At 42.8% G+C, this 15,475-nt stretch overlaps 1 protein-coding gene across 5 annotated transcripts in view; it reads right to left on the bottom strand.

Moving 5' to 3' along the window:
• CSNK2A2 (casein kinase 2 alpha 2) overlaps positions 1-12,208 on the bottom strand; it is a 39,893-nt gene extending 27,685 nt beyond the window's left edge. For 3 of the 5 annotated variants that reach the window (XM_087420170.1, XM_087420172.1, XM_087420169.1), the window contains exons 1-3: positions 11,955-12,206; positions 11,035-11,146; positions 1,144-1,245 (exon numbers count right to left, since the gene is read on the bottom strand). In XM_087420170.1, the coding sequence (XP_087276296.1) occupies positions 1,144-1,245; positions 11,035-11,146; positions 11,955-12,058 (318 nt within the window). In that variant the 5' untranslated portion in view covers positions 12,059-12,206. Of the gene's footprint in view, positions 1-1,143; positions 1,246-11,034; positions 11,147-11,954 lie in introns of all 5 variants that reach the window. The other 2 variants (XM_087420173.1, XM_087420174.1) reach the window with 2 other exon arrangements.
• Positions 12,209-15,475: the final 3,267 nt, after the last annotated feature.

Genomic DNA, 15,475 nt, shown 5'->3' with positions numbered 1-15,475 from the left:
AGTCCAGAGTTAGTCACTGTAAAATCAATCTAGGCCGACCAGGCTGGGATATATTTTTAATGCCAATTAGATAGAATCTAGCATACAATCATCCTTCTCAGTCTTTCCAGGGTCCAAAAGGAAAAACTTGCCTTATTCTTCAGTTCAACAAAACTGTAATCCTGGACAAATTATTTAACCTGCAGAGACTTCAGTTTTCTTATCTGTACAATGTGACAATGTGGACAACAACGGTACCTACCCTACTAGACTGGTGTGAAGATTAGACGACATGATACAGTTACACACTCAGAACAGTGCTCGGCACACAGTAAGCATTCAATGCATGTTAGCTACTACATGATGATGATGTCTTTAGCAGACAGAAGCGAAAATCTACTTAAACAAAAAGCTATCATGAGAGAACAGTGAAATATTTGAGGTAGAACAGGCAAAGAACAGAAATGGGATGGGATGTGGTACAAAAATGGCACAAAAAACCTTAGCTAACCATAAACACTTAAGTTAAGGTTAAGTTACTCCCCAGCGAGAGAAAACAACAAACAGTACATCTAAAATGGCTAAAGATTAAGCACTTTTTAACAAAAAATATTTTAGTTGTATCTGCATATACAACATGAGCCCTAACGATGGATGCTGAATTAAAGACTAGTATGAGAAATGGCAAGATGGCCTCCTCAAGGGGTCCGTGGGGCTGTGATCTGCTCAGCTCTCTATGCTGGGAGTCCACATGGAGATATTCAATATTTCCTTCTGTAAACCCAGATTTTCAAATGTCAGGCTTACTTAAGGGAGGTACAATAATGCTAATTGGCAGTAATAAGCTGTCAAAATTGGGAGAAAAGCAGAGGCTTAAAGGAGATATTCAGCAAACGTTTGTGGGCTGAATCAAAATAAGGAGGTAATAACCCTGGGACAGGGATTTTTCTACACACACTCTTAGGTTCCATAGAAGTGGTGGTGACTATTTTATCACTGGGCCACCGCGATTTCTTCTGGTTTTCAAAACCATTTGGTAGTAAAGACTAACCATCATCCCCACTATATAATGAAGTTTCTCATTATTTTTAGGTTCTGTGTGTCACACACACACACAGAGACACTCATTATTATCTCTCTCTCCCCCAACCATCAGGCACCTACCACAGGGTCCTTCACAGTGTCAATCAGCTTAATGATATTTGTTCCACCACGAAGGTTCTCCAGAATCTTAACCTCTCGTTTTATCTTCTTTTTCTTCACTGGCTTAAATACACAAGAGTAATCAGAAGTGAGACTCTTTTTGAAGTTAATAAATAAAACTTTAAAACAATGTTAGCTACTCAAATGTATATTGCACTATCTTGCACACCGTGTTACGTTAAAGAGCATGTCTAAATTAGAAGAGGAAAAAAAAAATCAAGATAAAATGGGCCTACCCATAAGAACTTTTAAGATTGAGTTAAATAATTTACAGGCTCATATAGCTTATGTGTCAGATCTTTAAGTAGTTACATTTAAGGCACAAAAATTTTGAACACCCATGTCATACTTTAAAAATAAAATGCTTACTAGATAACTGCCAAATGGAAAATGTTATAGCTGTGAACAGCTGTACATCATGCACTCACAAATGGAAAAACTGAAACAAAATGGTGAGACACCTGCTCTTCCCATGAGTTACATGCAATTTTGTCTTCCAGGAGTGAAGACCAGTTCACTGACATCAAGTTACAAACTTGTTTCCCAGCTGCTGGCTCCTATTTCCTGTCACCACTCCCATTTCCTTAATATCTACAATCTGAAATCAGCAGAGTCAGTAAAACTTCCCAACAGATCCTATTCCTAAAGAAAGAGATGGCTGGGGGCCAGCCCAGCGGCGTGGTGGTGAAGTTCGCGCGTTCCGCTTTGGCAGCCCGGGGTTTGCGGGTTCAGATCCTGGGAGCGGACCTACTCACTGCTCATCAAGCCATGCTGTGGCAACACCCCACACAGAAGAACCAGAAGGACCTACAACTAGGATATACAACTGTGTACTGGGGCTTTGGGGAGGAAAAAGAAAAATGAGCAAGACGGGCAACAGATGTGAGCTCAGGGCCAATCTCCTCCCCACGCCCCCCCACCCCACTCCCCAGCCCAAAACCCCAGAAATGCTAAAAACAACAAAAAAAGAAAGACATGATGGTCAGCAAAGGAGAAAACTGATCTCTGATATACCAGTGACTGAAAACCTCTGCCACCTGCTAACCCTTCAATCTGCTGGAGAGAAAAAGCATAGACCTTAATGAGAAATACTATCATTACACATATTATTTCTTGTTGTAAATGGGCTAAAGAGTTTGAAGAAGAATGAAAGTCGTTCTGGAAAAACAGGCATATCCCAATCAGTTCTGTTTCATAAAGTACTTAGAACAGTGACTGACACATAGTAAGAACTCACATGTTAGTTTTATTATTTTCAAGTTTTTAGTTAGTAATAAATCATATTTCATCCTCACAAAATTCCTATGTAGTAGACTCAACCAAGTTGAGCCATTTGCGCAAGGTCACACAGCTAATAGTAAAGAGTCATACACAGTAAAGAGTCAGGGCAGGATTCAAATCTAGACAGTCTGACTCTGCAGGCCTCTCTCAGCCATTACGCTTTCATTTCCCAGGTGTGGCTATGGAAGAAACATAACTACGGAAAAGGAGTATTCTACCACTGAGACACTTTACAATAGCACAGGCAAAGAGTCCAATGGATTTGCCATGAAACAAGATTCAAACAGCCTGTGTGTACGTGGTGGTGGGAGGAGGAGGGAGATATAACATATCCATATGCCAGAGAAACCTTCATCTTTTTTTGGCCACTAAGCTACAGCTTTGAACACACAATAAAACGGAGAGGGACAAGATTATGAAACACAGAGCACCTGCATCACCTATAACAGGGTGCGCAGTTGAGACTAGAATCTAGCTGCATTCTTCCAAGTCAGCGGCCACAATCCCGCCACTCCACTTCGTCAGGGTGCCCAGTAGAGCAGATCTGGCTACCGTGTCTCTTCCCCATCTTCACTTAGGAATCGTACTCCTTATTCTCCTTTTCGTAATTAGGGCGCTCAATACTTTCGGAAAACGAAGTACAACTTGATCAAAAAAACAGCCAGAAAAGGATATGCTACAAAATAAGTAGCCTGTAAGCTTCAAAAATGTCATGAAATACACAGACTGAACTGAAATACACAGACAGAATAAGCTTTCAATGTCATGAAATACACAGACTGAACAACTGTTCCAGATTAAAAAGATATGACGACTGAATGTAACCCATGATCTGGGATTTTCTTTTGCTATAAGAAATATTATAAGGACAACTGGCAAATGCAAATGGGGGCTGTAGATTAGCTGACAGAATTATATCAATGTTAATTTCAGATCTTTGATCATGACACTGTGGGGTTATGTAGTCCTTGTTTTTAGGAAATACGCACTAAAGTAGGAATGACTGCAATTAACTCTCAAACACTTCAGAAATGTAAAATAAATATAATTATATATGTACAGTCATGTGTCACTTAATAACAGGGATATGTTCTGAGAAATGCATCGTTAAGCGATTTCGATTTCGTTGCTGTGTGAACATCATAGAGCACACTTACACAAACCTAGATGGTACTACTACACTCCTAGGCTATATGGTACTAATCTTATGGGACTGATGTCATCTATGCGGTACACTGTTGACCGAAATGCTGTTATGCGACACATGACCACACACATATACAGTTGGCCCTCCGTATCTGCAGGTTCTACATCTGGGGACTCAACAACTGGGTTATGTAGTACTATGTTTACGTTCTGCAATTGGTTCAATCTGCTGATGTGAAACCTGCTGGAGGGCTGACTAAGGTACTTGAGCATCCGAGGATTTTGGTACACACACGTGTGTGTGTATACATGAGAGAAAAGGATAAAGCAAATGTTAATATTTGAGAAATCTGGGCACAAGATATATAAGGGATTTCTTATAACTTTTCTGTAAGTCTGAAATTATGTCAAAAGGTAAGAGAAAAATAAAAGCTGGCTATCATATCTATAAATTCAACAAATGCTACCAGTATATTCAATGTAAGAAAATTCAAGAGTTGTCATCCCCTACTGGAAAGTAGTTACAAATCTGTGGGAAACAGAAGGGAAAAAAACCACCAAAGCCAGAAGCCTATATACACCAAAAACCCTCCTCCCCACAAGAGTGAACTAGTACAGGGGTAACCCATTACTAAATAAGTTGCTTTCATGACAATGCCCCATATAGCGCCTTGCTTTGCTCTCCTGTTATTCAGCAACAGGTCAGGCAGGCACACTGTTCCCAGATAACCCAGTTAAGATTAAGATATCTTTCATTATGTCTAAAGGTAACATAGAGCAAGTGAAGCATATTTTGCTGCCCAGTGGTCACCTGTCCAACTTCCCAAACTAGAAATTGGGGACACGAGGGAATTCTGAAGTGGCACAATGGAGTCACGCAGCAGCTAGAGTCCTCACATACTGACAAAAACCAAGAGACTAAATGACACTCCCCTCCAAAGCATGGGCACCTATTCCCTACAGGAACCAGGCTATAGGTAACTGCCTTTAGCCTCAAGCTTATCCCTCTGAACCTAGGAGATACTCCAGAAGCTAAAAAACCAATGAGCACCCAGAGAGAGAAAGTCATCATTTTAATTCTATAAATAGAATTAGGATTTATAATGGAGGACCCTTGGCAACTTAAGGAAATTCACAGATCACGAATTTTACAGAAACAAGTACGCTTTGACCCATTATCCCAGTGTTGGCACTCATTTACCACCAGTTACGCAAAGTGGAGAAAATACATACATTTCCATGACAATCTCATCATTTCATCTTGTTGCTACAAAAAGTCTCTCCCACCTAAGGTTCATTTATTCCAATTCAGAGAATATCTGTTTAAAAGATTCTAACTGAATTAGTTTAGCTGTTTTCTAAACCAAAAAAAAACAAGTTTTTTTTTGAACTCAAAGTCTAGTAGGTAAAATAGCAAAAAGCTTAAAAAAGAAATTAAAGTATTAAATCAAGTTTCAATAATAAATGAATTTTGGCACACACCTGGATAGAATATTTAAAGGGAAAAAACTTATTTAAAATTTTCTGAGGGAGGGAGGGAGGAAGGAAGAATCTTTCCAGAAGGTTTCTGCTCACATGTTAGAGTCCCAGCTATTCAGAAGAACAGTGTTCAATGTAACCCAAGAATAAAGTACTTCTTCTCCTATTCACCAACATAAAAAAATTTAAAACAAAAGACAAATTTAGCGATGGGCTGCTTGGGAAAACAAAGTTGATAAAAGTCAGTAATCTGTCCTATTTATTTACTTAGAGTTGATTTTTAAAAAGCCAGATCTGAGAATGATTTCAACTACTGGCATTTAATTCTGACTGAATTGGCAAACTAACATCTACCAAAGGCACAAGAATTATGACCTCAATAAATCCCAGCAAATATTAACAGGTGACGTCCCATTTTAATTTCTTTCCAAGCACAACTGAATTGATAAATTCAAGACAGGCAGGAATACAGCTCAGAATTTTCAAATCTGGGATTCCTTTTATTCTACTACCAAAGCAACAACTGCTCCACTAAGATATAATTTCATCACCTGCAATGAACAATTACAATGAACAACAGTTGCCAGGAACGTAGGATAGAATAAGGAAGAAAGTTCAGACTTGATGATGGCATTTATTTTATTACCTTGATAGTATTTCTAAAATCCACTGCAACTGACCTAAATATAAACATTATCTGAGCAATGTTTTTTCTTCACAGCAATTTTTCTTCTAATCTTTAAAGTCTCATCTTTCCAGTTACATTGTTAACTTCCTGAGGTAACTGTTTATTCTCAGAATTTAAATTTTTTTAAAAAAGCAAGGCATACAGCAGGCCTTTTGAATCTCATCAAGAAAATGATACAGTCCTTTCTATTGTTGGTTTTGCCCTTAAAATCATTCACTTGACCCAATTTGAAATATAGTTACTATAGCCAGATTTTATTACTAAGCGCCAAGCACTGTTTTAGGCACATTTAATCTACGTTTAACAGTACTCTGAGATGAGTACTATTAATGCAATTTTACATGAAGGCATTGAACCAGAGTTTAAATAACTGCTCAAGGTCACGAGCTTCTAGGTGTTGGAATTAACATCTGAATCCAGGCAGTCTACTTGCCGGGCCACACTCAGGAAAGAAAATCATTTTGTAGATTACTAAAACACTATCCTCTACCTACCTACCCATCTATCTATATTTCATTTGATTCTCCCAACAACTCTGTGAGTTAAACAAGAAACGTATACTCATTTTACAGATAAGAAAACAGAGTCAAGTGGGTATAAATGAAGAAGCTAGTTCTAGAACCCAAGTCTTCTGCCCTCCATTTATAGCACTGCTTACATTATACCAATCTGATTATGAGGTGGCAGATCCTAAAACTGGGCTCTAGAAACTATCTGGAGCCATTCTCTACACACAAAAATGGGTACTCTATATCAAGATATTCTTTTCGCAAATGGTTGGTTCACTCTCCAATGAACTTTTTTTTTTTTGAGGAAGATTGACCCTGAGCTAACATCTGCTGCCAATCTTCCTCCTTTTTTCCTTTTTCCTCCCCAAAGCCCCAGTAGATAGTTGTATGTCATAGTTGTACATCCTTCTAGTAGCTCTGTGTGGGACGCCACCTCAGTGGCTTGATGAGCGGTGCATAAGTCCACACCCAGTATCTGAACCAGCAAACCGCAGGCCACTGAAAAGGAACATGTGAACTTAACCACTGCACCACTGGGCCGGCCCCTCCAAGAAACTCTAATATATTAAAGGGATAAAACTGTTAACCTCAAAATCTGGCAAGTGATCATGATGAGATTTGGAAGAACTGTATGGGTTAAAAAAGTGTAAAAACACTGGTTATTGTGGCTTCAAACCAAGAGAGGAAAGCAACATTTCACTTGTGCATTAAACATGCTGCTGTGGATACAAACCAGAGAACCCCTGTCTGGGTCCCTATAGCTCTCTGGGTATTCATCTGTTCCACACTTCAACTAGCAACCCACCAAAGTCAAGTATCTCCTTTCAGAAGAATAACTCCAAAAATCATTAGAAACAAATTAATTTCATTTAAATTCTAGTGAGGGTTTGCCCATCTTTCCAGTATAGTTCAGTACATCAAGAAGTGAAATGTCCAGCAAATGTCCTAACTGTGCTCCTCACATCTACCAAGACTCCATGATAGGGATAGAGGGTCTTAAACCCAGTGTGTCCACTCCCTAACCACGTGACCCTGAACAAACTGCAGGCTCTCTCTGGGTCTTGGTTTATCTATAAAAAAGAGCGTGGGTTCCAATGGTTTCCATTCTCCTATCTTCTCTGATTCTGTTTCACAAAGGTTAACCACACTCTCAATCTCTGACCCCACAAACACAATATTAGAAACAGCACTGACTCGTTCACACACAATTTTTAAAATTTGTATATTTTTTAATGTTAGTAATACTTTAATACTGTTTTAACTACTTTTATACCATGAAACATTTGTAGAAACTAGAAATCACAAAAAAATTTAGAGAAATTAATACTAATGTCTTGCTTCAGGAAGATGACGTCTTGGTACACTGCCTAACAAAGTAAATGGAGGGTAAAAAAACCTACCATCTGAGAAAGTAGAAATAAAGGAGAAAGTACTGTATCAGTATCAGTCTCAGGAGAAAGCATCCTTTTGATACAACGTAAACAGCCACCAGCTCACTGTGAGGTAACTAACAAGGATCTGTAATCGACAGTCATGTCATCCTTCTTTTAACACTATGTCCTGACAGCACAAAATTTAAAAAAAATCTACAAACAAAAAATAAACCCGTACTACCATCATTCTTTGTTTTAGGTTTGAGAATTAATTTCTGGGGAAAAAAATGGATAGACAAGCTCTTTACAAAATAAGACCAGCAACAGGAAGCCTTATACAAGAATTTCCAAGTCACTGTACCATGAGTTCAAAACACTGTATTTGTTTTTTTTTAAAAAGTAGTATTGCTCTTAACTTCTATTTAGGAAATAGCACTGTAATTTGAAGGATCCCAAAGACCCCAAGAAGGGCTGACATCCGCACACAGGTGGTGCTCACAAAATGCTAAAAGTTGTCCAAAATGGCCAAATGCTTTTATTTCTGTGTACATCTTCCTTAGATGTACTACAAAGGAACTGAAAAACTGATTTTTCAGAATCAAAAGATGAACCTTTAGGCACTAAGGTGGCTTTCTGCCCTGCTGTATTAATCCTTACCATTCCCCACCTCTTCTTTTTCTCCTCAAGACAATTTCTGTCAAAAAAGATCTAACCTCCTTATTGATTGGAAAGTTTTAAGATTTCAGCCCCAGAATTTCACTTGAGGATAGGCAGTAAAATTTTGCTCACCAAATTTCTAAATTCCTAAAACCTCTTAATAGCCTCAGTATGTTTTAATCCAAAAAATATTATAAATCTACTGATACCAATTAAATGATATAAAATTGCTCTGTGGTCATTCATCATCCAACCATTCATATATTGGAAAGGATTAATTGGAAATGTCACCGAGTAAAAAGGAAGACAGCGCCTGTCCTTGTGGAATGTATCCTCTGTCTCGGTCACTATGCACACATTAATACCTAAGTTCCTCCCTGCAGCTGAAATATAGTAGGCCTATATGAAGAGGAAGCTTCTTCTAGATTCCTTCAAATTATGAGCAGTTGGTATTCTGTTAAGGACCTAACTTCCTGTGACTAAACACCACAATAGTAGATATTAGTCATAACTTCAACTTATCGGAATAGGGGAGCACAACTTTGGATAAAGACCCTGTTCTTTCTTAAAAAAACAATACTTTTAATCTACTTTAATGCAGCCTGTCAGAACAATGAGAAAACCACAACAGTAACATTAGCAGTTTCTTACCCCGTCCTTCAGATAGGAACCAAATCTGGATAGAAACACCATAGGGCTTTGAAAAACAGAAAATAGTGAGTACGGTTTTCACCAGTGGAAACAAGGTGATTCAGGCTGCACCCTGAAAAGAACTTGTGTCAAAAAGAAACAAGAAACAACACTTTGTTAACTAGAGCATGAGAGGGGCCTCCCAAGCCTTATTCCACAGCACTGGAACTTATTCCGTGCTCAACATTAAGATCCAATGCTAAAATGAGCAGGAAGCGCCAGGAAGAAATAGCAAACAGGAGTTCTGGCTAGGGGTCATTGCAATATAGTGATTTTAGCTAAGTCTCTTCATGCTTGGGTTTCTCTTTTGTAAAAATAACCTTCAGCTTCCATTATGGGTTCCCTTAACATATCCTGCAAATCTTTAGAGCAGAGGAAACACTATCCAGCAACTGACCCTATGAAGTTCTCTAGAAGGATAAGTAAAGAGCAACACAAAGCTTTCCTAAATGAACATACTGTTACTTATATGTACACCTGAATGCTGTTCCTTTCAAAAAAGACACCACAGGAAGTTGCAGACTTATTCTAAAAATGCTGCCATGGCACAAAAGTTTAGACATTTTTCTGAATTGCTTTAGAGTCAGCAGTTCATTCTTCTGAATGCACAGCAGTGGAATAAGGATATTCCTAATTTCAATTTATGCCTTGCTTACTGCCTAGAAAGATTTTAAGCAGCTTATATTAAAAACATTTATGCTTATGTATAAAGGAAAAAACTGTATAGCTTCCCCAGGTGACTTCTCTGAAGGAAGCATTTCTTTAAATATTTATGCTTGTAAAGAGAAAAACAAAAGACCATGTGACTTTGTAAGTGCAATTCATATTTAGGGAAGAGGGGAATCAAACTCCACATCTTCAGTATCAATTCCTCACTTCTCACTCTCAGTGTTTCCAACAGCACAAATAACTGCCTATTTCTAATTCAATTCTGCTTCTTCAACACTAGGCTAGGATGGTACTAACAGAGTTGATCACTTTTCCAAAAGGTGATTTTCAGACAACGTAAGTCTGACCCCTCATATTAAACAGCTGCACAGCTGCCCTAACCCTATCCTTAAGACACAAAAACAGCTTTTCAATCCCACATTCTTATTCAGAGCCTCTGCAAAATGGCCACACTGGAAATCTTGTAGATATAAAAGTGCTTATATTAATTACTTTTTGGTTGTCTCGGTATTTCACTAAATGACACGCACACACGTTAAATGATCTGGTAATGATGAAAACCCTTCACAGATGCTAAGAATCACTTTTTAGTACACCCTATAAAACGTTATTAAAGCTACACAATCAGTCACCTGAAGGAGAATTCAGCCAACTCCTCACGCTCATTAAGATCGGGTCTTCACCCAAGAGATGACAAAAGCTGTAGCTTATCAAACTTAGGCTACTAAACCAGACACTAAGACTGCTTTGTTCCAATTACTATTTTAGTGATTCTAAGTGTACTCTTCTACTGCTCCCAATTTCACTTCTACTAGCTGATAAGCAACAATGAACCTTCCTGGCACTACTGGCTCACTACATCCACCTCACCTGAAACTTTTATCACCAAAGGAGAAGAAACAAGTGATTATCCACCAAGGTGTTTCTCTCCACTCAGGCTTCAAACTCATCTTTGAACCTGCTCCAATTTTTTCCGACTTGCTTTCTGGAACAACTGAGAGCACCAAGGGTAACAAACTCAGTGCTCAAGGAGCCCTTGGACTGATGCGATCTTCTTTCTTCTGAATACCTATTTATTTTGGAACAAATGGAGCCCCTCTGGAATTTTCACTTTGGGAGTCCGTAACTACATTTCAAAACAAGGATGGTCCTGAACTATCAAACTCAGATTCGAAACAGGTCTGCATATTTTCTTGAAAGTTCACAGGAAAATGGGGTGGGAGAAGCAATAGCAGAAGGACATGAGACAGAACATACGTAAAATAAGAGCATGTATTGCTCACTCTAGAATGTGGCTGGGGTCGTTTATCTCCTTCTGACCTGTGGAAAAAAAATTTAATGCCACTCATAAGACACTCACCTTGAGAATTTTTACAACCACTCTCTCATTGTTGGTGATGTTAATGGCCTCAAATACTTCACTATACTTTCCCCGACCAAGTTTTCGAACCAGTTGGTAATCATCTTGATTACTGTGAAAGGCAAGAACGACACATAAATGCCAGGACTTCGGATTAACTAGGCCTATGCCCACTATACACCCCTATCCAGCCGCTTCCATTAATCAAGCACTTGGAAGTGTCTACCCATCACACCACAACTCATTCCCTAAATGAAAGCCACAACACACACTTGGCTGCCTTCACTCTGCTCAGAGCTCCTAACCTAATTGGTCCCTCCTAACTTGGGGAGAGGAGGTAGGAAGACACCACTCCGAGCCAATCTATAGGGATGAGCAAAGCATCCATCCTTGAGGCGCAGAGGGTGCCCCTCTGCCCGGGGCTCCACAGCACCTGTCTTATCCTTCACACCCTCAAGGCAGCCAGGGCCAGCTTCGAGAATCTGGACAGCTTTGAAAAATTTCCTCCCACCCAGCCTCATTTCAAAAGACTAAAAAGGCCGAGAATTGTAATGCCTCAAGAAGACAGCTGCTGACTTCCCACCCCAATAGAAACCCAAAAGTGTGAGGAGGAAGAGCTCTCTCACTTCCACCAGGCTCTGGTCCCCGGACCCTACACTTCTCGCCGCTAAGAAAGCATTCCTGGGGACACGGGGGAGGGACGGGGGCGCAAGGCGGGGAGAAAGGGACGAGAAAGGGGGAGAGGAAGATGAGCACATGTGTGGGGGGGGCTCTGCCTCCCACCCCAGACCCGAGGAAGCACGGGCCCAGCGGAGCGGCGGGCGGGGAGACAGAGCCGGGGGGCAAGTGCGGTTCGCGCTGGGGGGCGGCCGGCGAGGGTGGGGGGCGAGGGGCCGGGCGGGGGGCGGCGGCGGCGTTACCCCCAGCTCGGGACGTGAGCCTCGTAGTCCCAGTACTCGCGGCTCCTCAGGCTGTTCACCTCGGCGTAGACCCGGGCCCTGCTGCCCGCGGCCGGGCCGGGCATGGCGGGCGGGACCGGGGGGCGCCGCGGGGCGCAGAGGGCGGCGGCGGCGGCGGCCCGGCCGGGGGCGCGGGGCGGCGGGCGGAGGAGGCGGCGGGCCGCGGGGCGCCGGAGGAGGAGGAGGAGCGCGGCGGCGGGCGGCCGCGCCAGGCCGGGCCCGCGGGGGCGGGCGGGCTGGGGCGCGGGGGCGCCGGCCGAGCCGGCCCGGCCCTGGAGCGGCCGGCGGGGCGGCGGGGCGGGCGGCGCTCGCGCTCCTCGGCGGCCTGCGCTCGGCTCGCGGCCCCGAAGCGGCGGCGGCGGCGGCAACGGTGGCACCAGCAGCGGCAGGCGCCGGCCGGGAAAGGGGCAGCGGCGGCGGCGGCGAAGAAGGAGGAGGAGGAGGAGGAGGAGGAGGAGGAGAAGGAGGAGGAAATCCGGAACAGGGGCCGCCCTCACTAGGAGCGGCCGCCGCCCGGCCCGGGGCCGCCCAGCTCACAGCGCCCCCTGCAGTGCGGGGGGACCTGCCGGGCGCGCCGGCCCCGCCCCCGGCCCCCCGCCGTCCGCAGCCTCCTCCAAATCTGCCCATCTTCAGTCTGGTCGGACGCGCTCGCCAAAGGGCCTCCCCAAGCCACAGGCTGCTGCCCTGAAGCTTTACCCTCCGTGTACCCTTTCAGGACTTCCCTGGACACTCCTACCCCAAGCTCTCTACCCTCTAGTCATCCAGAATTTACCCACCCGACCTCCCATACTGACCCTATTCTGACCATCCTGTCACCCAAACTATTCCCATCAAGTGCCTCCCCAATGACTGGCTCTTATCATTCAGAGTCTCCTCACCTCAAGATTTGTCCATCCCTCCCAGAGACCCCTCCCCTTCCCCCAATGGACCCTGTCCTGTCACCCATAGACTCCTCAACCCCAAGACTTCCCCACTCTTTTCATCTAGAGCCTTCCTCACAAACCCTCCAACCCACCCCCAGCCAGCCAGGTTTCTCACTGTAAAGTTCCTATTTTTCCCTTTGTAATTAATAATCAATCTGTGGGGAGATACTTTGAGACTGTGTGAATACCCTGGTTTCGTTTGGGAGGATGGAGAGCAGGAGAATCATGAGAGTCCTGCCTGAAGGGACAGGCTAGGGGTTGGGCATGGACTGAAGGTGGAGCAGCCAACCAAACTTTGGCCTATTTTATGTTGCCTTCTAGGCCAGAACTCTCTTCTCTCTTTGATCTTCTGGGCCGTTCTTTTGTCTTGCTTTCCCATCCCACATCCTTTATCAGCGGAACTTCTTCACTCAGTCCAGGTTGCTCTGATTCCAATCCTTTTTCACTTTCTATTTTCTAGGTGAGACCTTGCTTCCTCCTTCTTAATGTAGTTAAGAGCACAGACTGTGGAGTCAGATCCATCCAGATTTGAATCCCAGCTCTGCTACTTACAAGCTGTGTGACCTTGGGCTAATAACTTAATGTCTTGGTGCTGCAGATTTTACAGCATGAAGATAGTAATGGCAGGGCTGGCTGGGTGGTGTAGTGGTTAAGTTCTCATACTTCAGTGGCCTGGGGTTCACAGGTTTGGATCCCAGGCGTGGACCTGTGCACGCCGCTCATCAAGCCATGCTGTGGCGGCATCCCACATACAAAATAGAGGATGATGAGCACAGATGTTAGCTCAGGGCTAATTTTCCTCAGCAAAAAGAGGAGGATTGGCAATGGATGTTAGCTCAGAGCCAGTTTTCCTCATACACACACACACAAGTAGTAATGGCACCTACTTCACAGGGCTATGGAGAGAATTAGACAAAGTAAACCATGTAAAATACTTAGAACAGTGTTTAGCAGATACTAAGTGTTCAACATTATTATTACCAGACCCCGGGCCTTTCTCCTATCGCTTTGCCCTCCTTTAGACCACCACACGCCCATCTTTCAGTTCCTTCCACCCTCCAAGCTTGGCCAAGACCACCTCCACTCCCTCCACCCCCACTTTCCCACGGCTGACTCCTTTTTCCTCTTCAAGTCTCACCTTTAAGTTCACTTTAAGTGTTAGAGTTGATACTTCTCTTATCTCAGCACCCTATCTCCATCCTTCAGAAAACTGCCTATTGTGTAATTATTTGTTTGTTTCCTAGGTTATTGTCTGCCTCTGGCGCTGTAAAAACAGCCTGAGAGAGAGGACAGAGTTGGGTGTTTACCATTGGCTCACCCAGCATTTGCCTCAGTTGGAGGCTTTAAACAAATACAATGTTACCCCACAGATCACCTATTAATTTCAAAGGGGAGCCTGGAGGTCACCACTTTAACCATGAATCAAACTTAACATCATCAATAAGGGGCCAACAGACCCTCTGACGTGAGGCACCAAGAAGGGATGCAACATTTGCCAAAAATGCTTAACTTGAATCTAATCATGGAAAACACAGACAAATCCAAACTGGGGAACATTCTACAAAACAGCCTGAACTTTTCCAAAATGTCAATGTCACAAGAAAAAACAAAACAAAACTCTGGAGTAGTGTTCTTGATTAAAGGAGCCTGAGAGAGAGAACTAAATGAAGTGTCTAATTCTGGATTTGATCCTGGATGAAAAAGTAGGAAGGAAAGGAGGGATGGAAGGAGGCAGGGAAGGAGAAAGAATAAAGCTAAAAGGACACTATTGGGACTACTGGGGAAATTTGAATATAGGATGTACGTTCCATAATAGTATTGTTTCAATGTTAAGTTTGGTGAGTGTGGGGATTATGTTGTGGTTATGAAGGAGAATGTCTTGATCTTAGGAGTTACATGCCAAGTGTTTAGGGATGAAGTATCATAATATCTGCATCTTACTCTCAAATGGTAAGGAAAGTCTCCAGGAAAACATGGGTTCCTGAGAGCACGAGCATCCATGGGGAGAGCGGAGTAATTAGGGAGAAATGTTGACAATTGGAGACTACGTGAGCTTGCAACTTTTTGGTAGATTTGAACATTTTAAAAATAAAAACTGGAAGAAACTAAATAAAGCATTTGTGGAATAACTGGACTTTACAATTTAATTCCCAAACACACAGACCTCCCTAAATCTCTTTTACTAGAGAAGACACAAACATTCTCAAGCTCTTAATGCAGCCTTAGGATTTCTCTCTGACAAGTCTCTGTAAACTAGTCTAGACCAGAAGTTCTTTTCTTTTTTTTTGCAGGGAAAGATTCGCCCCGAGCTAACATCTGTTGCCAATCTTCCTCTTTTTTTCCCTCCCCAAAGCCCCAGTGCATAGTTGTACATCCCAGTTCTAAGTCCTTCTAGTTCTTCTATGTGAGCCGCTGCCACAGCATGGCAACAGACAGATGGGTGGTGTGTTCTGCAACTGGGAAGCGAACCTGGGCCGCCGAAGCTGTAAGAGTGCTGAACTTCAACCACTAGGCCATCAGGGCTGGCTCTAGCCCAGAAGTTCTTAATCCTGAGCCTTG

This window comes from Ceratotherium simum, chromosome 30 (assembly GCF_057802395.1).
Source record: "Ceratotherium simum simum isolate JZ-2026a chromosome 30, ASM5780239v1, whole genome shotgun sequence".
Classification (NCBI taxonomy): Eukaryota; Metazoa; Chordata; class Mammalia; order Perissodactyla; family Rhinocerotidae; genus Ceratotherium; species Ceratotherium simum.
Note: the sequence above shows the minus strand (reverse complement) of the source record. Positions and strands in the feature narration are given on the sequence as shown.